This window comes from Triturus cristatus, chromosome 3_2 (genome assembly GCF_964204655.1).
Source record: "Triturus cristatus chromosome 3_2, aTriCri1.1, whole genome shotgun sequence".
NCBI classification, from domain to species: domain Eukaryota; kingdom Metazoa; phylum Chordata; class Amphibia; order Caudata; family Salamandridae; genus Triturus; species Triturus cristatus.
Window position 1 is genome coordinate 696,487,115 of NC_140584.1, and position 25,213 is coordinate 696,512,327.

Sequence of the window (25,213 nt, forward strand, 5' to 3'; positions counted from 1 at the left end):
CTCTAGCAGTGAAGCCCGACAATACATTTGTACAGGTATATGCCTTAAACTATTTGCAAATTCTTCTTTAAGTCTTTTTCAGTGATCTTGAGAGGATCGACCGACGCTCGCTCCGAATCCACGGTTACATGAAAAGTTGTAAAATATTTTCTGAGCAGCAGAGACAGAAGAGCTATTCCCCACAGGGGAGAGTATCGTGCTGGCGGGGGTGTGGAGGAGGACGGGGGAGCGCAGGAGGACGGGGGAGCGCGTGGAGGTCGTTTGTGAGGTCGAAGGCCTCGTTACCATTGAAGACTCAAGAGGCTCGAGGGCGTAATTCGCAAGGGCCTCCTTGTCATGGACGGGCGGGCTCATTACTTTAATTCATACACTCCATGCTCACGTCAGTGACAGCCACCCACACTCTGACCAGCAGACATAAAAGTGCCGCCAATCCATCCAGCCGCACCAGAGCGAGAGCGCGCCACTAGCCCCGCTGGTAAGCCGCAGGCGCGCGGGACTTTGTGTTTTTTACTGCTGCGAGAGGGGGGCTGTCTATGTTGCGAATGCGATGTCTTTTTTTTTTTTTTTTTTTACCTGTACGGCTCACGGCTTGTGTCTCTGGTGTGCAGTGCCCGCCTGTCCCAGGACAGAAGTCTATTCGCGTATAAGAGGAACGGTGGGCTGGGTTCTGTTTTAATGGCTGCCCTGTGGTGTCCGGCGCGGTTCCCCGCACAGGTGATACAAATCATGCACCATGTTTTACAGACGTTGGGCGCCTTTAGCCACTGCTGCGTGTTTAGTTCTGCTATGTTTGCTTTTACTGACATGTAATTACTAATGTTGGGTTCCGAGTAGCGTACTACTCGCCCTAAAAAGCGCTTCAATGCCTCTTCGAGGGTCGTAAACGCTGTATAAATACGTTTACAATTACAATATATGCAAGCAGCATAGTGTTAGTAAATAGTACATGAAGGCAAGCCATGCACTGTGTCGGGTGTTAAAATGCAGAGTGCATTCACCTCACCCACGATGACTGCGGCGCTCTGTCTGCGAGGCTAACGTTCTCTTCTCTTCCTTCCTCAGGCAGGTGGAGTCGTGTGAGGCTGCAGCCGGCTGTAGTTTTCTGGACCCTCGCCGTGTGCGTCTCTCGCCCTGCTCTCACCCCTCTGCTCCAGCATGTGGAAAGTCCTGGTCCTAGCCATCTATCTCGCCCTGGCTCTGCTAGGGTGTGCTCGCGGGGGCCCCCTGCGGGCAGAGGAGAAATGGAAGCCCCTGGACAACCCCAGGAACAGAGATCTGGTAAGTCTTGGTACACCTGCCCCAAAAACGTGAAATGCCAGTCTGCTCCTCGGTTATCATTTATTTCTTGTAGACTTATTTGCTAACTACTCAGAGTGCCACTGTGGCGTAAAACAGAGGTGCCGTGATTAGTAATTCGTTTATTCCTGATTCAATTTTCTTGCGGTGTAATCATTTCAGTACATTCTTTATAAAGGATAAAGTACCATAAATGCATACAAATGAAATTCTCTCTCACACACACACACATATGCAGATAAGGGAAAATACACCAGCTCCAATTATATTTTTTAGAACAACAGCACTAATAAACGCACATTCACAAAATTGTGACATGAGTAAAACACTGTTTACTGCCTTCAGGGCTGCATGTTACAATGCCTTTAAGCGGTCAAACGGTTACTCAAATTTTAACCCTTGTATTCTAGTACTTAGTTAAATACATTATTTGAAAAGGAATATAAATTAAACAAGCATTGGTAAATGTATTAGGTTTCGCCTATGTGCTTAATAATAAGCTGTTTTTTGTTGTAAGTTGTAGCTTGCTGAGTAGTTGTACAATAGAAGTTACAGAAAGTCTGTTAAAGTGTTATGTCTTGTTTATGTACAAAAAGGCAATGTATTGTGCTGTTACTAGTGGTATAGTGCACATGAGTAATAGCAAAATCTTGCAATATAAAATGAAAGAGGGAAATAATATAATTAATTGATGTAATAGCCATATTATGTGTTTAGAGTAGTTCCGACAACTGTTTGTCCCAGTGCCACTGCACCTGCTGCACCATTGAAATCATGACTGTAGTGCCAGCAAGGTACCTGCACTTCCGACTGCTTATTTAGTAGATACATATAGCATTATTTGGTGTTTAGAGGAGTTCGGACAACTTTTGGCCCGGTGCCACTGCACCTCCAGCACCAATTGAAATCATGGCCCTTGTGCCTGCTAGATGACTGCACCTGTGACTGCCGGTTTAGTAGTAAATTATAACAATATTCTGCGTTTAGTGGGGTCCCTAGAGCTTGTGGTCCCAGTGCCATTGCACCTGCTGCACCATTCAAATCAAGCCCTCCTTTAACTGCAAGGTAACTGCAATTGTGTCGAATTGTACAGTAGATAAAATATTGTATTGTAATTGCATTTATATAGCGCATACTACCCCCGACGAGGCGTTGAAGTGCTTTTTCGGCGAGTAGTACGCTACTCCGGAACCCATAAAGGATTAGTGTTGAATTAGTATAGTGAAATATGAAAGTAATTTGAGTGGTGGATAGGTTAGTCAGTTATTTGGATTCAGAAAGATAGCGGAGGGATAGAATAGGCAAAGGGGTTTGAATTTATATAGCGTTTGTTACCCCTGATGGGGTGCTGAACCGCTTTTTTCGGCGAGTAGCATGCTACTCCGGGACCCATAAAGGAATAGTGGTGAATTAGTATAGTGTAATATGAAAGTAATTTGAGTGGTGGATATTAATCAGTTATTTGGATTGAGAAGGATAGCAGAGGGATAGAAGAAGGAAAAAAAGGTTTGCATTTATATAGCAGTTGTTACCCCTAATAGGGTGTTGAAGCACCTTCTTGGCGAGTAGCACGCTACTCTGGAATTCATAAGGATTAGTATTGAATTAGTATAGTGAAATATGAAAGTATTTTGAGTGGTGGATATTAATCAGTAATTTAGATTGAGAAGGATAGTGGAGGGATAGAAGAGGGAAAAAGGTCTGCATTTATATAGCGCTTGTTACCTCTGATGGGGTGTTGAAGCAAATATAGCAATATTAGGTGTTTAGATGAGTTCTGATAACATTTGGGCCCGGGGCCAAATGCACCATTCAAATAATGACCCTGTTTCCTGCAAGATAACTGCACTTGTGAGTACCTACCCGTTTAGTAGTAAAATATAGCAATATTTGGTGTTTAGTGGAGTTATGACAACTTTTCAGCTCAGTGCCACTGAATCTGCTGCACTGTTTAAATCAAGCCCCATTTAACTGCAAGGAAACTGCAATTGCGACTGCCCCTATAGTAGTAAAGTACATCGATATTAGCTGTTTAGAGGAGTTCTGAAAACTTTTGGGCCCGGTACCACTGCACCTGCTGCATCATTCAAATCACAATTCTTTTGTCTGCAAGGTAACTGCACTTGTGAATGCCTGTTTAGTAGTCAAACATAGCAATATTATGTGTTTAGAGGAGTCCTGATAACTTTTGGGCCAGTGGTATAGCAGCTGCTGCACCATTCAAATCATGACCCTGTTGTCTGCAAGTTAACTGCACTTGTGGCTGCCTTTTAAGTAGTAGAATATAGCATAGCTCTTGTATATTAACTTTATTTTTAATTTGCAATGTTAATTACAACATTTACAATTTGATTATACTGACCAAATAGCTTAAGTTGAAAAAATCAAAACGATAATGTCTAAAAAGTGCAAAAAAAAGACTGAGGGATGAATAGGAAATGCCACAAATATTCTAAGGCTAAAACATCTGCTTTATACAACTAAGTAATAAAAAGCAAGCATTCCAGCATACTGTTAGAAGCTGTCTGCCTTTTCCGAGAGAAGAGATCTTATCTTCACAGTGATTGGGGCCTAAACAGTGTGACCAGCTCGAAGAAATCCTATCTTTGACAGTGAATGGGGCTTAAGCAGTGTGAACAGCTTTAGTAGAAGTATCGTAAATGCGTGCAGCCAAGAGAAGTTAACAAAAAAAAAAGTTCCACACAAAAGTGAATGAGCACAGTAATTCGGCCTTGGAATCTGATATGAGCCCCCTTTTAAGATATATTAAATACAAGTGATTTCACAACCACAGTGCAACAGGCAAAACCTAAAAATGGCATAAGAAAATCCAATATTCTATATATGTAGACACCAAGAGTTTAATATTCTATCTATCTATCTATCTATCTATCTATCTATCTATCTATCTATCTATCTATCTATCTATCTATCTATCTATCTATCTATCTATCTATCTATCTATCTATCTATCCACTGATTATTAAGGAGCCTGGCCAATATTACTACGGCTGGAAATCTGGAAAAATGAGGAGGCAGCCCTATCTAGAGATATTATAATGGACTTCATGTTTTGTGATAGTGGTCTTCGAATCCCCTGCTTGTTATATGTTAAAGCGGAACTTAGTAAAATCAGCCTTCTGAGGGCTTTCGCTGAGCCAGACACATGTATAAGTCTTAATAAAAAAGATGTAGCACTTGCACTTTGTGACCATGAGGAAATCTGTTGTCTTAGAAAAATGGAAGGGAAGACTCAGGTATTGGCATATCAATCTCTGAAAGCTCTGAATTGCCCCACAAACTATATTAAGCTGTGTCTGGGACGCTGGGAACGTTTACTCCTGCACAGCTTAAGAGCTGACACTGTCAAATACCTATTTTGTTTCCCCATTGGTTTTAAAATAAATTGAGCTTCTATTTCCTGTGTTTGTGATGGGAGAACAATGATAGATTTTATGTTCTTCTGTAAATTTTATGAAAGATATATCAGGATGTTTTTATTGCAGTTTAAAGAAAATACCTATTGTAATACTAGGCATGGGAAAGATACAGTTAAGCTTCTCCTGCAACTATCTGATTAGGAGGTTTGGTTCCATGGGGTCTATTTCTTAAAACATACTGTAAGGGCTCAGAGTACTATGCCGCAATAATTGTGTTGACTTGTGCTACTATTCTTCTTTTAAATATTGCATGATATTTTTTACTGTTTTCTCTTAACTGATGTATTTATTTATGCTACTTCTATGGGTGAAATTTCGTTAGAATAAAGTCTATTTGAATTATAAATATATATTACCTACTGGCGGTCACCAGTAGGTAGTTCTAGTTAGGACCCTGTTTCCATAGGAAATCCGCAACATTCTATTTGGAATAACTTTGGCGCCGGTCGACGAATCCTCGCGAAATTTTCAAAATAGGTGGGGCGCTACGCTCCGCTCCTACCCTGAAAGTCTTGTGGGGATTCGTCAAGCGGGGCCTGAGAAAAAAGGGGGGTCCCAAAACGCGTTTTTCCCATGCATTTTTCCATAGGACCTTTAGACACAGCTACAGCCCGAACGGCTGAACAGAGTTACTTGAAATTTGGCAGAGAGGTAGTCCTCAGGTCAAGGAAGTGCCTTTTGTAGGTCTGGTGTAAATCTGTTCAATAGTTCCTGAGAAAATAGCATTTAAATCAATATATATATCTGTGGCAGCTTACGGTGCGCTTACCGTGCGCTTACGGTAAGCTTACCGTACGCGTACGGTGACGTGCGCGAGCGCGATTCTGATTGGCTGTTAGATCTTAGTAAACATTCGAATCGGTCGAAACCAGGAAGCGGCGGCCGCCATTTTCTCTCTCGCACTCTGAGGGAGTGAGGAAAAACAAAGGCAAAAAACATGTAAAGGGGCGGTTTAGACAGCTCCTAACCACCTATCCTTGATGAAGGTGTCCCCAAAGATCTCCCAAGGCCAAAAAGGCATTTTTTTTTTTTTTTAAATCGCCGATTACGCTTACCGTACGCGTACGGTAAAAATTATTAAAAAAAAAAAAATTATCCACACTCTCCCCACCCCGTGTGCAAAAGGTCCCCGACGGGCACCTTTTGTGCATAGCATACAATTCCAATAAAAAAAAAAAAAGAATCCCTTTTCCAACGAAGCGCATAATATGTCCTCCATGTGCGCACGGTGCGCGAACCACATCGTGCGTACATGGCCTACGCGCACCGCGTGCCCACCGAGCGTGCACGGCACTAACTGCGTAAAGTGGGCGCGCGGTGCGCGAAGCGCACCGCGTGCTCACTGTGAGCGTACGGAACGAACTGCGTTAAGTGGGCGCGCACGCCACGAATGGCGTAAAGTAACTTAGCATTTAAAAAACCGTACAAATTCACTGAAAAAACCATAGGTTTCACACACGTTATAGTTAGGAATTAGCATTTAAAAAACCTTGCAAATTCACTGAAAAAACCATAGGTTTCACACATGTTATAGTTAGCTGGACATTTTACTGATAAAAAACCAATGAAATTCCCCCGTTATAGTTAGTGCAGGCAACTATAACTCACGCGACCGCAATCCTCTGCTGATGACATATGTGTCTTTATGAAAAAAAAATATTTGTAATATATGTATAGCTAAAATTTAATGGAAGAAGACATGGGCAAATAAGTGTCTAAATACAGTATTAGCATCAGCAGAGGATTGCGGTCGCGTGAGTTATAGTTGCCTGCACTAACTATAACGGGGGAATTTCATTGGTTTTTTATCAGTAAAATGTCCAGCTAACTATAACATATGTGAAACCTATGGTTTTTTCAGTGAATATATATATATATATATATATATATGTATATGTATATGTATGTGTGTGTATATATATATATATATATATATATATATATATATATATATATATGCGTGCTCATTCCTTCTCCTTATCTCGATCTGGAAAAGCACTCACAGGGGTCTTTATCTCTGTCCAAGTTTTAATTCATGCAGCCAACGATTAACATGACGCGTTTCGGCTACTGCCTTTTTCCAGTGTTACAAAGTTGCGTGCCAAACATCGGCATTTAAAATCATCAACATCCGGTCACATGATGCAAGTCCAAGCAAAATCGAAAACGACATAGGGCCATACTTTTCCTGTTCTATCACAGGCGCCATCTTGGAACATGCGTAAAGTGGCTAAATCCAAATGTCTAACGCTAAATCAGCCTTCTGATGTAAATAAAATGTAATACATTCAGTGATTTCATTTATCTTATTGTAAAATGAAATCTAGACACTCTAATAATTTAAACAAGGTTGCGCTAGCTGAAACAATATCAAGCCGTGTAACGGCATCAGCACGCAAGCACCACCCAGAAAGCCACAATCATGGCGTACCTGTGATCTTCAATCATGCCGTGTATCGGCTAAGTCCATTCTATACTTATTTGATTGCATGCATCAAAGACCATTAAATCGATAAATCACATGGCATGTTTACAAAGTTAACATATATGTATAAATCTTTCAGAATCTACATGGAGAACCTTAAAATTCATGATAACATATTAATTACAGATTTTAATCGCCCAGGTGTACAGCTAACTCTTCCCCTATATTCATTCCCTTAGGGGTCTTGGTCTCTAGGTCGATAATATATCTGGATTCAAGTCTACGTAACTTTCTGATCCTATCTCCACCTCTAATGCTAGCGGGAATCATATCTAGACCATAATATCGAAGCAGATCCCTGTTACTATCATGTTTCTCTGCATAGTGTCTTGCGACTGGATAAGTCTCATCTTTTTTGGCTATCGCCCTCATATGTTCTAATACCCGTATCTTTATGGGATGAATGGTGCTGCCAATATATTTCAGTCCGCAAGGACATTCTAAGCAGTATACTACATAAGTAGTATTACATGTGATGAATTTCTTTATGGTTCTAGGTATCTTCAGGCCTATAACCTCATATGTCAATGTTCTTCTACTCCCTGTGCAGGCCTTACATCTGCCACATGGATAGAAGCCCCTAAGCTCCCTTAGGGTCCCGCTTGTACTTGGTCTAGTGTAGAAATGGCTTTGTACTAGATTATCCTTCAATGATCTGGCCTTCCTATATGTTATCAAAGGGGCAGCTGGAATATCTGAGCCTATCACATTGTCTGTTTTTAGTATGTGCCCGTTCTTCTTCATGATTTTTCTCAAATCATTGGCTTCGTTGGAAAAAGTTGTTATCATCCTGAACTTATTATCTCCTGTCTTTATCTTATTCTTCTTCTTCTGATTAACAAGAAGTGTTTCTCTTGGTATGTTATTAACCCTATTAAGGGTTACTTCTAAGAAATCCCTATTGTAAGTAGACTGGCCTTGGCTGCTAATTCAAAATCCGAATTCCTTGTGCTGTTACGTTTTAATCTTAAGAATTCCCCATAGGGGATACTTCTAACCAACCTCGATGGATGGTTGCTAGCCGCATGTAATAATGAATTACTGGCTGTGGGTTTACGGTATAGTGACACATTTGGCTTGTTGTCTATTATGCTTATTTTTAAATCTAAGAAGTTTACCGTATTGGAGCTAACCTCACCGCTAAACTCTAGATTGACCATGTTATCATTCAGACTAGCAATGAGCTCATTGGCTGATTCCATTGAACCATTCCAGACAATACACAGATCGTCAATGTAACGGTACCAGGAGACCACCCTACTCATGTCGATGCTCCCCTGTGCTCTGGACACCTGCTCCTCCCACCAGCCTACAAACAAGTTCACATAGCTGGGGGCAAAGCAGGTGCCCATCGCAGTACCGGAGATCTGTCGGTAATAATCATCACCAAATACAAAGATGTTATTTGTCAAACAAAATTCCGTGAATTGTAAAATCATTTTGTTATGTTCTGCAAATTTCAAAGAATTTTTGTTCGAAAAATGTGCCACCGCTTCAAGACCATGCTCATGATTTATCCTGGTATAAAGACTTGTGATGTCCAGGACAATTAATTTATACTCCGGGTCCCATGACCATTCGGTTCAGAAAATCTTGCGAGTCTTTGATGTATGCTGGTAAATCTTTTACAAAATGAAAGAGGAAAAAGTCAACAAAAATAGATAAGTGTTCTGTAAGTCCCCCTTGTGAGGAGACGATAGGTCTCCCCGGAGGTTTTTCACTATTTTTATGTCTCTTCGGAGTGTGGTAAAATGTAGGCACCACAGGATTTAAACAACGAAGAAAAAGGAATTCATACATATTGAGCATTGATTTGTCAAACCATAACTTAATAAGATCGTGATATCTATGGACACTTTCCAAATAAATATTCTTAGTAATTGTTTGATAATTGTTGTTATCCGATAACTGTCTTTGTGCTTCTGCATTATAATCTTCTCTCGTCTAAAGGACTATATTACCTCCTTTGTCTGAAGGTTTACATATAATCTCTGTGTCAGCACATAGATTCTCAATGGCTTCTCGTTGTTCTTTCATCACATTCTGGGTTTTGGAACCCGATTGTCGTTTTCTAAGCGTTTGAAGATCTTTGATCACTGCCTCAGAGAAGACATCGATCGCATCCAGAGATAATTGGGCTTGAAACTGGGAAGTGGGTTTAAATGGACTCTCATCCCTTTCTTGTTCAAATCCCAGTTGTACTCTTCTTTGTACCTGATCTGTCGTTAGGTTGGTTTGTTCCCGATTGTCGAGTCTGAGTGATTCCATCACCTCCAAGGCAGTGAGATCATGTCCCGTTAATGCATCAGTTATCAGATTCAAATTGGTTTGTGTCTTACGCTTCAAAAAGTTAGGTTTGGTCATAAAGTACTTATGAAGTTTGAGTTTTAGAGTCAGTTTAAAAAGGTCAATTCGTGTTTGTGCATACTCCCATTTGTTCGAAGGACAGAAAGTAAGTCCCAATCTCAAGACTTGCTGTTCCGTAGTTGTTAAAACTTTCGCTGTTAAATTCACTATAGTTAAATTTTCTAATTCCATTTCTTCGTTTTCCTAATGCGAGTAACTCTTTTTTGCACGTTTGACCCTTCCACTCCAACCTCCCCTCCTTGTTTTTCTTTTACTGACTCTGGGGGCCTGGTCTTTCCTCCTCTCAGCCAGGTTTGTCTCATAATGCGGAATTCCTCCTGAAAAGGGGTTTTCATGAATGTTAAATTCCTTGCCCCTTCATCTGAGGACTCACCACCTGTTATGTCTGACTCTGAGGTTTCAATTCTCACTAACTCAGGCACGTTCTCCTTTGCTTTTAACTCTTTGCGAGGACCATCAAATTTCCTCGCAAAAGTGAGAACTCTTCCCTGAGCGTAATCATGTTCGTCCCGTTCAAACTTCTCTTTTTTCCTTTGTTTGATTTTGGCTTCATATTTCATGAGTCGTTTTTTCATTTGCTCTTTAAGTTCCTCTATTTTGCTCTTATCATCTTCCTTATCGATTTCTGCCTCCATTCCTTCAATCTCCAATAATGCTTTATCCCTGTCACTCCATGCGAATTTTACAAGGATAAGCGGCATACCTTTACTTGACTCTGCTGTGTGCGCTGCCCATTCATCTAGTAATTTAGGATCAGGGTTCTCATATGCCGGAATCGTATAGATACGTAGACCTCTAGGTACACGATCTACATCTATATAACTTTGTAATGATGTAGCTTCCCACCATTTTCTTTGTTCGCGTTCATAAAGTCTTTCTAACGCGATAAATTTAGATATCCAGTTTGTGGTTGCTGGTGGTATATTGCTACCTCGTTGTTGAAAATCCGTTTGTATAGTTTTCTTGAACATGCCTTGTGCCGCTTCACGGCGCTCTGATACGTTGAACATGCTTGTCGGCTTGCTGTTTTTAAAACCGTTTTCAAGCCCCTTCGTCCTGCCTTATATACATGGGGAACGCGAGTAATAGATGAAAACTCGCTTACCCGATCGTCGTTGCTGCGCTCCGGGCGTCCTCCGACACACCAAAACCACGGCTCCTCCTGATCAGGCGTCCCTCAGGCGGTGCATTGGTAATAATAAATCCTGCTCCACTGCACCTTGGGCCAACGCACTCTCGGAGGGGTGCTATAACGCGGAGATGCAACCGCGTGTAATAATAATCAAAGCAAAATCGAAAACGACATAGGACCATACTTTTCCTGTTCTATCACAGACGCCATCTTGGAACATGCGTAAAGTGGCTAAATCCAAATGTCTAACGCTAAATCAGCCTTCTGATGTAAATAAAATGTAATACATTCAGTGATTTCATTTATCTTATTGTAAAATGAAATCTAGACACTCATGATTTAAACAAGGTTGCGCTAGCTGAAACAATATCAAGCCGTGTATCGGCATCAGCACCACCCAGAAAGCCACAATCATGGCGTACCTGTGATCTTCAATCATGCCTGTGATAGAACAGGAAAAGTATGGTCCTATGTCGTTTTCGATTTTGCTTTGACTTGCATCATGTGACCGGATGTTGATGATTTTAAATGCCGATGTTTGGCGCGCAACTTTGTAACATTGGAAAAAGGCAGTAGCCGAAACGCGTCATGTTAATCGTTGGCTGCATGAATTAAAACTTGGACAAAGATAAAGACCCCTGTAAGTGCTTTTCCAGATCGAAATAAGGAGAAGGAATGAGCGCGCATATTACACGCGGTTGCATCTCCGCGTTATAGCACCCGTCCGAGAGTGGCCGTTGGCCCAAGGTGCAGTGGAGCAGGATTTATTATTACCAATGCACCGCCTGAGGGACGCCTGTTCAGGAGGAGCCGTGGTTTTGGTGAGTCGGAGGACGCCCGGAGCGCAGCAACGATGATCGGGTAAGCGAGTTTTCATCTATTACTCGCGTTCCCCATGTATATAAGGCAGGACGAAGGGGCTTGAAAACGGTTTTAAAAACAGCAAGCCGACAAGCATGTTCAACGTATCAGAGCGCCGTGAAGCGGCACAAGGCATGTTCAAGAAAACTACACAAACGGATTTTCAACAACGAGGTAGCAATATACCACCAGCAACCACGAACTTGATATCTAAATTTATCGCGTTAGAAAGACTTTATGAACGCGAACAAAGAAAATGGTGGGAAGCTACATCATTACAAAGATATATAGATGTAGATCGTGTACCTAGAGGTCTACGTATCTATACGATTCCGGCATATGAGAACCCTGATCCTAAATTACTAGATGAATGGGCAGCGCACAGAGCAGAGTCAAGTAAAGGTATGCTGCTTATCCTTGTAAAATTCGCCTGGAGTGACAGGGATAAAGCATTATTGGAGATTGAAGGAATGGAGGCAGAAATCGATAAGGAAGAAGATAAGAGCAAAATAGAGGAACTTATAGAGCAAATGAAAAAACGACTCATGAAATATGAAGCCAAAATCAAACAAAGGAAAAAAGAGAAGTTTGAACGGGACTAACATGATTACGCTCAGAGAAGAGTTCTCACTTTTGCGAGGAAATTTGATGGTCCACGCAAAGAGTTAAAAGCAAAGGAGAACGTGCCTGAGTTTGTGAGAATTGAAACCTCAGAGTCAGACATAACAGGTGGTGAGTGAAGGGGCAAGGAATTTAACATTCATGAAAACCCCTTTTCATGAGGAATTCCGCTTATGAGACAAACCTGGCTGAGAGGAGGAAAGACCAGGCCCCCAGAGTCAGTAAAAGAAAAACAAGGAGGGGAGTTTGGAGTGGAATGGTCAAACGTGCAAAAAAGAGTTACTCGCAACAGGAAAACGAAGAAATGGAATTAGAAAATTTAACTATAGTGAATTTAACAGCGAAAGTTTTAACAACTACGGAACAGCAAGTCTTGAGATTGGGACTTACTTTCTGTCCTTCGAATAAATGGGAGTATGTACAAACACGAATTGACCTTTTTAAACGGACTCGAAAACTCAAACTTCATAAGTACTTCAAGACCAAACCTAACTTTTTGAAGCGTAAGACACAACCCAATTTAAATCTGATAACTGATGCATTAACGGGACATGATCTCACTGCCTTGGAGGTGATGGAATCACTCAGACTCGACAATCGGGAACAAACCAACCTAACGACAGATCAGGTACAAAGAACAGTACAACTGGGATTTTAACAAGAAAGGGATGAGAGTCCATTTAAACCCACTTCCCAGTTTCTACCCCAATTATCTATGGATGCGATCGATATCTTCTCTGAGGCAGTGATCAAAGATCTTCAAACGCTTAGAAAACGACAATCGGGTTCCAAAACCCAGAATGTGACGAAAGAACAACGAGAAGCCATTGAGAATCTATGTGCTGACAATGAGATTATATGTAAACCTTCAGACAAAGGAGGTAATATAGTCCTTCAGACGAGAGAAGATTATAATGCAGAAGCACAAAGACAGTTATCGGATAACAACAATTATCGAAAAATTACTAAGAATATTTATTTGGAAAGTGTCCATAGATATCACGATCTTATTAAGTTATGGTTTGACAAATCAATGGTCAATATGGATGAATTCCTTTTTCTTCATTGTTTAAATCCTGTGGTGCCTACATTTTACCACACTCCGATGATACATAAAAATAGTGAAAAACCTCCGGGGAGACCTATCGTCTCCTCACAAGGGGGACTTACAGAACACTTATCTATTTTTGTTGACTTTTCCTCTTTCCTTTTGTAAAAGATTTGCCAGCATACATCAAAGACTCGCGAGATTTTCTGAACCGAATTGAAAAACAGTCATGGGACCCGGGGTATAAATTAATTGTCCTGGACATCACAAGTCTTTATACCCGGATAAATCATGAGCATGGTCTTGAAGCGGTGGCACATTTTTTTAACAAAAAATCTTTGAAGTTTGCAGAACATAACAAAATGATTTTACAATTCACGGAATTTTGTTTGACAAATAACATCTTTGTATTTGGTGATGATTATTACCGACAGATCTCCGGTACTGCGATGGGCACCTGCTTTGCCCCCAGCTATGCGAACTTGTTCGTAGGCTGGTGGGAGGAGCAGGTGTCCAGAGCACAGGGGAGCATTGACATGAGTAGGGTGGTCTCCTGGTACCGTTATATTGACGATCTGTGTATTGTCTGGAATGGTTCAATGGAATCAGCCAATGAGCACATTGCTAGTCTGAATGATAACATGGTCAATCTAGAGTTTAGCGGTGAGGTTAGCTCCAATACGGTAAACTTCTTAGATTTAAAAATAAGCATAATAGACAACAAGCCAAATTTGTCACTATACCGTAAACCCACAGCCGGTAATTCATTATTACATGCGGCTAGCAACCATCCATCGAGGTTGGTTAGAAGTATCCCCTATGGGGAATTCTTAAGACTAGAACGTAACAGCACAAGGAATTCGGATTTTGAATCAGCAGCCAAGGCCAGTCTGAATAGATTTGTCAATAGGGGTTACAATAGGGATTTCTTAGAAGCAACCCTCAATAGGGTTAATAACATACCAAGAGAAACACTTCTTGTTAATGAGAAGAAGAAGAAGAAGATAAAGACAGGAGATAATAAGTTCAGGATGATAACAACTTTTTCCAACAAAGCCAATGATTTGAGAAAAATCATGAAGAAGAACTGGCACATACTAAAAACAGACAATCTGATAGGCTCAGATATTCCAGCTGCCCCTTTGATAACATATAGAAAGGCCAGATCATTGAAGGATAATCTAGTACAAAACCATTTCTACACTAGACCAAGTACAAACGGGACCCTAAGGGAGCTTAGGGGCTTCTATCCATGTGGCAGATGTAAGGCCTGCACAGGGAGTAGAAGAACATTGACATATGAGGTTATAGGCCTGAAGATACCTAGAACCATAAAGAAATTCATCACATGTAATACTACTTATGTAGTATACTGCTTAGAATGTCCTTGCGGACTGAAATATATTGGCAGCACCATTCATCCCATAAAGATACGGGTATTAAAACATATGAGGGCGATAGCCAAAAAAGATGAGACTTATCCAGTCGCAAGACACTATGCAGAGAAACATGATAGTAACAGGGATCTGCTTCGATATTATGGTCTAGATATGATTCCCGCTAACATTAGAGGTGGAGATAGGATCAGAAAGTTACGTAGACTTGAATCCAGATATATTATCAACCTAGAGACCAAGACCCCTAAGGGAATGAATATAGGGGAAGAGTTAGCTGTACACCTGGGCGATGAAAATCTGTAATTAATATGTTATCATGAATTTTAAGGTTCTCCATGTAGATTCTGAAAGATTTATACATATATGTTAACTTTGTAAACATGCCATGTGATTTATCGATTTAATGGTCTTTGATGCATGCAATCAAATAAGTATAGAATGGACTTAGCCGATACACGGCATGATTGAAGATCACAGGTACGCCATGATTGTGGCTTTCTGGGTGGTGCTTGCGTGCTGATGCCGATACACGGCTTGATATTGTTTCAGCTAGCGCAACCTTGTTTAAATCATGAGAGTGTCTAGATTTCATTTTACAATAAGATAAATGAAATCACTGAATGTATTACATTTTATTTACATCAGAAGGCTGATTTAGCGTTAGACATTTGGATTTAGCCACTTTACGCATGTTCCAAGATGGCGCCTGTGATAGAACAGGAAAAGTATGGTCCTATGTCGTTTTCGATTTTGCTTGGACTTGCATCATGTGACCGGATGTTGATGATTTTAAATGCCGATGTTTGGCGCGCAACTTTGTAACATTGGAAAAAGGCAGTAGCCGAAATGCGTCATGTTAATCGTTGGCTGCATGAATTAAAACTTGGACAAAGATAAAGACCCCTGTGAGTGCTTTTCCAGATCGAGATAAGGAGAAGGAATGAGCACGCATATTACACGCGGTTGCATCTCCGCGTTATAGCACCCGTCCGAGAGTGCGTTGGCCCAAGGTGCAGTGGAGCAGGATATATATATATAAACACACACACACACACACACACACACATATATATATATATATATATAAGTAGCAGACACCAGCATGCTCAAAACAGTACATGCATTATCCAGAAATGAAGAAAGTGGTACTGGTTCAACGCAGGATGAATTGGCATCAATGGGTATAACCAACAACCTTCCATGCTATAGTCACTTTAAACCATCCTCCACATTTATACCTCTTATGCCAAAAGATGTTATTGACAGTTTTAACGATATAGTAATTGAAGATCTGAAAACATTGCAAACTGTATCATCAAGAAAACAAAAAAGATACAAATACATGGAAAAGCAATATGCTAAGTTGATGAAAAAATTAAGGAGTGACTCTAATCTCATCATTAACAAAGCAGATAAAGGTGGCAATATCGTCATTTGGCCGCGCACTCTCTATATGGAAGAGGCAATGCGTCATTTGGAGGACTTAAATTGCTATAGTAAAGGATCATTTAATGACATCAAAAACCTTAAGGAGTTTGTGTTCAAAGAACTAAACCAATGGAAGAGGGAAGGTCTATTAAGCAAGCAAGAATTCAGTTTCCTTAAAAATGACTTGCCGGTTACACCCACACTTTACTTCATACCAAAGATTCATAAACAGTCTACACCAGTACCAGGACGGCCCATCATTTCAGCTCAAAAAAGCCTCCTGGAACCTATGTCCAAGTATGTGGACCATTTTCTACATGAATCAGTAGAAAACCTTCCCTCTTTCATTAAAGACACAGGACACTTTTTGTCTAAATTGAGAGAAGTACCCTGGGAAGAGGACTATGTACTGGTGGTCATGGATATCTGTACATTATATACTAGCATTCATAATGCTGATGGTTTAACAGCTGTAAAATACTTTTTAGATAAGCGTAACATTGAATTTAGTCAACATAATGGTATGATATTACGAATGATACAAATATGCCTAGAAAATAACTATTTTCTTTTCAACAAAGAGATTTACCGGCAACAGAGAGGAGTTGCGATGGGGGCATGCTTTTCCCCAACCTATGCATGTCTTCATGTTGGGTGGTGGGAGGAGCATGTCCTCAGAGGCACCCACAAACTAATCTTTGACTCCAATATAATTAGATTTTGGAGGTTCATAGATGACATATGTTTGATTTGGAAAGGTACCCCAGAATCGGCTAAATCTTTTCTCAACATGATTAACATCAATAGTCTTAATTTACAATTCACTGCCGATATCAGTAAATCCTCTGTCCAATTTCTAGACGTTGAAATTTATGTTGACAATAAAGGTATTCAAACTAAATTGCATAGAAAGAAAACAGCTGGTAATGCGATTTTACACGCAATTAGTGCCCACCCTGGCCATCTTATTAAAAGCATACCATACGGTGAATTTTTACGTATGCGCAGAATTTGCAGTTCTAACTCTGATCTAGAAAAATGCCAACTTGAGTCCCTCAATAGATTTCTTGCCCGTGGATACAATTTGAAAGAGTTAGAATTGGCCAGAACTAAGGCCAATAACCATACCAGAGAGGAATGTCTTAATACCGTCGCACAATCCAAAAAAAGAAAAAACCCAGATGATGTTCTTAAAGATGATCAAGATGGAACTAGGCTTATAACTACGTTCAATGTAGAAGAAAGAAAAATAAGAGGTATCTTAACTAAACATTGGCCTCTATTAAAAACAGACATTACTTTGGCCCCTCTTTTGCCTGATAAACCACTGATCACTTTTAGAAGAGCTCCCTCGATGAGGGATGCTCTGGTTAAATCTAACCCTGAGGTAATTAACCCCAGCAACTGGTTATCCACGAAAACAGGTTTCCGTAAATGTATCTCTTGCAGGGCCTGTAAATTTGGCAGAAATACTACAGAATATTGCAGTGTATTTGAAAATAACCCTATTAAAATTCATAAACCTCTGACATGCCGCACAGACTATGCAGTGTATGTATTGGAATGCACTTGTGAATTGAAGTACGTGGGAAGTACTAAATTACAAGTTTTTAATCGCATCCTTCAACACCTTAGAGCTATAGTCAATGCAGACGATAGTTACCCAGTAGCACGGCATTTCAAATTGGTGCATAACAAAAACCTAAATGATTTATGTTACTTTGTCATTGACTCTGTACAAAAGAACTTAAGAGGCGGAAACAGAGAAAAACAGTTAAGACAATTGGAGTCTAAATACATTCTTCTATTAGATACAAGAATCCCTAAAGGACTGAATACAGGGGAAGATCTCCATAACTTTTTATAGTTTTATGATGGGTTGAATATGAATTATGTGTTTTGATTTTATCAGATGCATTTAGGCATGTTTTACACTGCATTGCTAATAGATTACAATATATTTTTTTAGGGGGCTCAGGTCTATCAATTTTGACACGGTTTTTGATGATTACATTTATCTTATGAATCTTTATGTGATGATTTTTTCTATAATTATTGTGATCGTATTTGTTGATCTGAATAAGTAGTGCATTTGTTCTGAATCGAGGAAATTGGTGATTTAAGCATTTATGTATATAGTGTTCAAATTTATGCAATATGTGAATTTCATTTGCCATTATTTTCCTTTTTTCAAGGGACAAATTGGATATGATATGAATTTTAATATCATTATTGATTTTTCAATTTAATATTTTGTTTATATACTTTTGGATTTTAGCACTAGCACTTTATTTATATGCGTGACTGGGACAGTGCAAATGGACAAATTCATATGTAGGAGCAAATATTCAGGTCACTTGACTACAATTAGACTCCAGATTTAGGCTGTCTTCTAAAACTGCTTATATAAAAAAGATTAGTCTTTTTAATACTTAATTTGTTTTATACATTTTGTATTTTCACTTTTTATATATTTAACAGTGATAATGTATTTATTATGTTATTTATATATTTATGAATTTTAAACATATACTTGTCTAAATTGTAAGTATTTTGTTTAGCTCCTTGCGCGAACCGTCACGCAACTCTGATTATCCAATCTGTCACAGTATATAAATCATGTGCTTCACCGGGGGGTCATGTGATCAAGGCTGTGTGTTCACAGCCGAAACGCGTCATGCTGACAATGGAAGAATAAACTAAGCACGTTAAAACTTTCCACGGCGCACTTTGTGGTCTGTACCTGTGTAACTTGTGAAGTACGTTTCAAGTGATCCAGGAGCTTTGAATTTCTATATATATATATATATATCACAGAAGAAGAAGGTTGCCCTTGTAGGAACGCCACACAGTTGGTAAATATCTCCGTAGCTTTTATTTCAGGCTGCACAACTTGCTCTCTCCTCCCAAAATACGCCATATGCATTTCGGGCTCCTGCCCTTGTTCACTGGCTCATTCAAAACAGTCCTCACAGCCAGGTGGACTAAATACCCTTGTTCACTGTGGATGCTGGACGGAAAGCTTAAATTAAAACTGTGACCCACATGGGGATCACAGTTTTAATTTAAGCTTTCCGTCCAGCATCCACTAATGGAGAAATATGTAAGGACTTCCATACCCAGAATGCACTAAGCAACGATGGGCGGGGTATATGGTATTTAGTCCACCTGGCTGTGAGGACTGTTTTGAATGAGCCAGTGAACAAGGGCAGGAGCCCGAAATGCATATGGCGTATTTTGGGAGGAGAGAGCAAGTTGTGCAGCCTGAAATAAAAGCTACGGAGATATTTACCAACTGTGTGGCGTTCCTACAAGGGCAACCTTCTTCTTCTGTGATATATATATATATATATATATATATATATATGCAAAAAAAGAAGCAGAGAACTCTGAGTGGTTCTCAAGTTTAGGTGGATGCAGCTCCAGTATAGAGCACTCTCAACACCAGCGACACTCTAAGTTTGCTCACCTCAAATGTCTGCTTTTCTATCAAATTCTTTAAGCGTAGGATTATGACCGTGCCATCCACGACGAGATAGAAAGGGACAAAGTCTTTTACCATTTCTACAGCAAAGATTTTAAGCATAGGATTAGCACAGTGCTATCCTAGCCGAGCTGTAAAATGGCCAAAGCCTTTTACCACTCCAGGCACAGTATTACAGCTTTAGATTGGTAAATCACATCCAAGCCAACCTGAAATGAATAAAAGCAACCCCTGACACTTGTTTCACTCTTATTAGAGCGCTTCAAAGAGGTATAGCTTTGTTCAGATAAACAATTGCCTTTCAGGCATAGAGTGCTGCATAAATTATGCAAAAAAGAAGCAGAGAACTCTGGGTATTTCTCAAGTCTAGGTGGAAAGCAGCTCCAGTATAGAGCTTCTATTCCCTGTGCTTGTGATGGGAAAACAATGATAGATTTTACGTTTTTCTTTACATTTTATGAAAGATATATCAAGATGTTTTTATTGCAGTTTAAAAAAAAAAAAGAATTATTGTAATACTAGGCATGGGAAAGATACAGTTAAGCTTCTCCTGCAAATATCTGATTAGGAGGTTTGGTTCCATGGGGGCTATTTCTTAAAACATACTGTAAGGGCTTGAAGTACTATGCTGCAATTGTGTTGACGTGTGCTACTATTCTTTTTAGGTCTCGCATGACCCAGCGCATGCGCTGGTCTGGCGAGACATATTGAGAGGGCTCCAAAAAGTGCTACCAGGCCAGCCTAGAGCTACAGTGCATGTGCGCGGGCACGCGCGCGGCGCTTTACCGCGATTACTTTCACTTTCGCGGCCACGCTGCCGCTTTGCATAGCCAATAGGTCTCCCTTTTGGGACCTTATAAGTATTTAGTTATGCAACTGTTGCATGGCTAAACACTTTTAAGGTCCCAAAGGCGAGACCTAATGGCTATGCCAATGCTTGTTTTAAAATGTTGCATGATATTTTTTTTACTGTTTTCTCTTAACTGATGTATTTATTTATGCTACTTCTATGGGTGACATTTCGCCAGAATAAAGTTTATTTGACTTAAAAAAAAAAAAAATATATATATATATATATATATATATATATATATATATATATATATATATACATTGAAAGAAATCAAAGGTTACAGGGATGTGATAGGTTCAGATTTTACACACACAAAACCATAGAAATTCAGCAGTTATTGTTATCTCAAGTAACTATAACTCGTTCCCTAAGGTAACTATTACTTGCACCTCAGCCATGCAGTTTTCTCATCAATAATTTCACTGCAAATGTTGCAGTGATTATCAATGATGTCATAGAGGATGCCATGAGTGATGTAATATGATGGGTATTCAGCAGTGCCTGGCGAAGGGGCTATGCTCGTGCCGTAAGGTACTATAGCTCGCGCCCCAGCCATGCATAGTTTTTTTCATCAATAAGTTCACTGCAAATGTGGCAGTGATATTATCAATGATGTCATTGAAGATGTCATGAGTTATTTAATAAGTGGGTTAATTAGCAGTGCATGGTGAGGGCTCGAGTTATAGTTACCTTAGGGCACAAGTTATAGTTACTTCAGATACCTATAGCTGCTAAAGTTCTTTGTGTTTTGTGTGCCAAATCTGAACCAAACTATAACACCCCTGTAACCTTTGCTTTTTTCAGTGAATTTCTAAGGTTGTTTTAAATTCTATTTCCTAACTATAACGTCCCTGTAACCTTTGTTTTATTAAGTTAATATCTATGTGTTTTTTAATGATATTTCCTAAATATAATGTCCTTGTAACCTTTGCTTTATTTCAGTGAATTTCAATTTTTTTAATGCTATTTACTAACTATAATGTCCCTGTTACCTGGGTGCATGAGTGGTTTTGTGGGTGTGTAAGTGGGTGGGTGTGTTATGTTATGTTATGCTAGTGGATTTATAAAGCGCATGGCTGCCTCATCAACGGGGCATCCCAGCGCTAGTTCCAGAACAAGATTGCAGAGGAGAGATGTGGCTGGGGATTAGGCTGGGAAGAGCCAAGTCTTCATGGCCTTTCTGAATGTCCAATAATTCTGGATGTTCCTGATGGTCACTGGAAGAGCGTTCTAAAGGAGTGGAGCCATTGCTCAGAACAAGCTCCCTCCAGCTCTTGCTCTTCTGACTCGGGGAACACAAGACAGATGAAGGACCGCCGAGTGCAACTCACAGCGAGGGACATACGGGGATTGTAAATTAGATAAAATAGGGGCACTTGAAAGGTAAGGATTCTGTGAGCAGTGTACACATTCTTGAAGTGGATTCTCTTGTTCACTGGGAGACAGTGAAGTTAGAGAATGAGTTTAGAAACTGAGCAGAATTTAGAGAGTGCAAAAAGAGTTCATACCGCAGCATTTTGAACCCTCTGTAAATGTTGGATTCCAGATTTGTTAGCGACCAGATACAAAGAGTTGCAATAATCCAGTCTAGAGAGTATAGTGGACTGGATAATGATCTGGCAGGTTTGTGGATCCAAGAACCCAAGCAGAGGCTTAAGTTCTCGTGATAGTCCAAAACAGACACCCACCACTGACTTCGTCTGTGCTTCATAGGACAGTGCACTGTCTACCCAGGCACCCAGTTTTTTTTATGGCCTCCTTGGGGAGAGGAGAGGACCCAAGCGAGGCGGTCCACCACTGATCACCTCTTATATGAGTATCTCTGCCTAAAAGGAGAATTTCTGATTTGTTGGCAATAAGCTGCAGACAAATAGCTGATATCCAGTCTGAAACGGCCACAATATCATCGTGAAATTTGACCAAACTCTGGTTAAAGTTGTTGGAAAAGGAGATCATGAGCTGAGTGTCATCAGCATAGGATACTAATGACAGCTGCCTATCTTTCGCTACCACTGCAAGATGTTGTATATAAATGGTTCAGTGACTGCCAACAGGGTAGATTTGGTATTGTATTGTGATGGGATCTAAAACCCTTCTGGGAAGAGTCCAGGATTTCATTGGACTCCAGCTAATTGGTTAGTGTGGAATTAACATAAGATTCAGTAGCTTTAACCAGGAAAGGGAGCAGGGAAATGGGGCAAAAGTTTTCTGGTTTAGAGGTATGAGTCTGTGGTGGGTGTGCCTGTGTTTGACTGGCTGCGTGGCTGTGTGAATGACTATGAGTGTGGAAGTGGATGTGTGAGTGGCTGTATGGGTCTCTGAGCGGGTGTGGGAGTGTTTGTCGGGGTGTATAAGTGGATGTGCGTTGTTTGGTAGATTTCTGAGTGGGTGTGTGAGTGGTTGCATGGGTGTGTGAGTGGGACTGTGAGTGGGTGTGTGAGCAGGTCTTTGAATGGTTGTGTGGGTGTACAAGTGTTTGAGTGATTTTGTGGGTCTGTGAGTAGGTGTGTGAGCGGTTTCATGGTTGTGTTTGTGGGTGTGTAAGTGGGTGTATGGATGAGTGAGTGGGTGTATTCGTGGTTGCGTGGGTGTGTGAGTGGTTATGTGAGTACCTGTGTGGGTCTGTGACTTGTTTTGTGGGTTTGTGAGTGGCTGTATGGGTGTGCAAGTGGGAGTGGGTGTGTGGGCCTGTGAGTGGATGTGTGAGTAGTTCTGCGAGTGGGTGTGTGAGTAGTTTTGTGGGTCTGTGAGTGGGTGTGTAAGTCATTGTGTGGGTGTGTAAGTGGGTGTGAGAGTGTTTTTGTGAGTCTGTGAGTGGGCATGTGAGTGAATGTATGGGTGTGTGAAAAAAGGGGGGTCCCAAAAAATGTTTTCCCCAAGTTATGAACTGGTAACATTACCCAAGCCCTCAAGGGTTTATTGGGTCGTCCATTTTCTATATCAGTTCCCCAAGTTATGGCTATAGGGATTTTTCATTTTTTGAAAACGACTACAGCCTGAACTGCTCAACGGACTTACAACAAATTTGGAAAGAAGCTAGATGTTGGTCCAGAAAAAATGCTTTTTGTGATTTGGTGTAAATCCGTTCAGTATTTTCAGGGAAATTAAAAGTGAAAAAATATAGATATCTGGGGGTGCTAGTCCTTGCAGTGGACTCACGGATCCTACTAAAATTTGATTGGCTGCCAAAAATGCAACCAGGAAGTGTTAGCAGCCATCGTGGGACTTGGCTTGAAGTCAAGTTCCAGGAAAAAGTAAGAAATAAAGCAGGGTAGAAATACCCTGACACCCAGGATATGGTGGGGGGGTTCCCACAGGAAACATGCCGGGATTTAAAAGCATTTTTTTTACACTTTGCTGCAGACTCGTGGGTTAATCCGCGAATCTACTGCACGTCTTTTTTCTAAAGCCCCCGAGTGGGACAAATCCCGAGGGCATGAGGGTAATCAAGTAGAGGGCTTCATGTGGCCCTCCTCCTAGGCTATTTGTAAGCCCTGGGAACCGCCACCTCTTAGGGGCACTGAACACAGGTGGGGAGCGTTCGGTCACCCTGCTGCCGCAGGGACCGCCACCTCCTCAGGGTACTTATATTATTTAATTTTTTTTAAATGTGGAGGAGTCCCTACGGCCTCCCCCGCAGCCCCGGGGATGCCACCTCCCCGGGAAAGTATTATAATGCGGGGAGCTGCATGGCACCCCCGCTGCCCCAGAGACTGCCACCTCCCTAAGGCACTGTAGTATTGAAAGGCCGGGAGGCCACTCAGCCCCCCGCTGCCCCTGGGACTACCACCTCCCCGGGGTACGTAAATATTTTATTATTTAGAATGCGGGGGAGGCCCTATGGCCTCCCTCACAGCCTCGAGGACTGCTACCTACCAGGGGCTGAAACAAGATATTTGGGGGGCGCCATCTACTCTGCTGCCCAGGGACCACCACCTTCCCAGGGCACAAACCTAATACTTAAGGTTGACCATTGCAGACCCCCAGCTTCAGGAACCACTACCTCCCAGGGCTAAATATTTGAAAGAGGGGGGCCACCCTCATGGAGCCCTAGGTGGTCCTGCGGACCGCCACCCCCCCAGGGCCGGCACCAGCAATGTCCCGGGGTGCCCACCCCAGGACATTGCAGTGTGCTATGGCATGGTGGGAGCACCACTCCCACCATGCTATTGCAAACTAAATTCTGCTTTCAACAAGAGAGAGCAGAAAATGCTCTCGCTTGTTGAAAGCAGAGCATGTTTGTTTCCCTGCCCGTTGTCAAGCGAGCTAGGAAATAGACATTGCTTTGATATCCAGGGAGCTGCATGTTAGCAGCTCCCTGGGTCTTAAAGCATTGCTGGATCCCGCAAGAGGCAGGGAGCCGGCAGGAATCACGGGGGCCTTCAAGCTCTCCCAGCGGTCCACAACTTTTCAAGAGTGGTGCCCTGGGGGATGGGGTCCCCAGAGACATATTCGGTCCGGGGAGTGGGGCTGCATGGCCCCCTCCCCATTCTAAAAATGACTGGCCCTGGGGGATGGGGTCCCCGTGGCCTAATTCGGCCAAAGGAAGTGGGGCCATGTGGCACTCAATGGCAGTTGTATACCTTCCGGTTTCATTTCCACAAGGAACCAGCATCTGATTTGTGTCACCACCTTCAACACGTCCTCGAATGACGTTAAAAAGATTATCAACAAGAAGTGGACAATACTCCCATCGAACAAATTAACATATGAGAAACCCATGTTCTCATATGTCACTTCCGGTAATCCCGGGGGAGGCGGACTTCCTCCTCCCCGGGTTTTACCTCGCTACGAATAC

At 41.3% G+C, this 25,213-nt stretch overlaps 1 protein-coding gene across 2 annotated transcripts in view; it reads left to right on the forward strand.

Moving 5' to 3' along the window:
* The first annotated feature begins 287 nt into the window (after positions 1-287).
* The window catches only part of C3_2H2orf66 (chromosome 3_2 C2orf66 homolog), a 173,700-nt gene continuing 148,774 nt past the window's right edge, over positions 288-25,213 (forward strand). The window contains exons 1-2 of one of the 2 annotated variants that reach the window (XM_085646858.1): positions 288-478; positions 1,066-1,281. In XM_085646858.1, the coding sequence (XP_085502984.1) occupies positions 1,159-1,281 (123 nt within the window). In that variant the 5' untranslated portion in view covers positions 288-478; positions 1,066-1,158. Of the gene's footprint in view, positions 479-581; positions 718-1,065; positions 1,282-25,213 lie in introns of those variants that run through there. The other variant, XM_085646860.1, reaches the window with a different exon arrangement.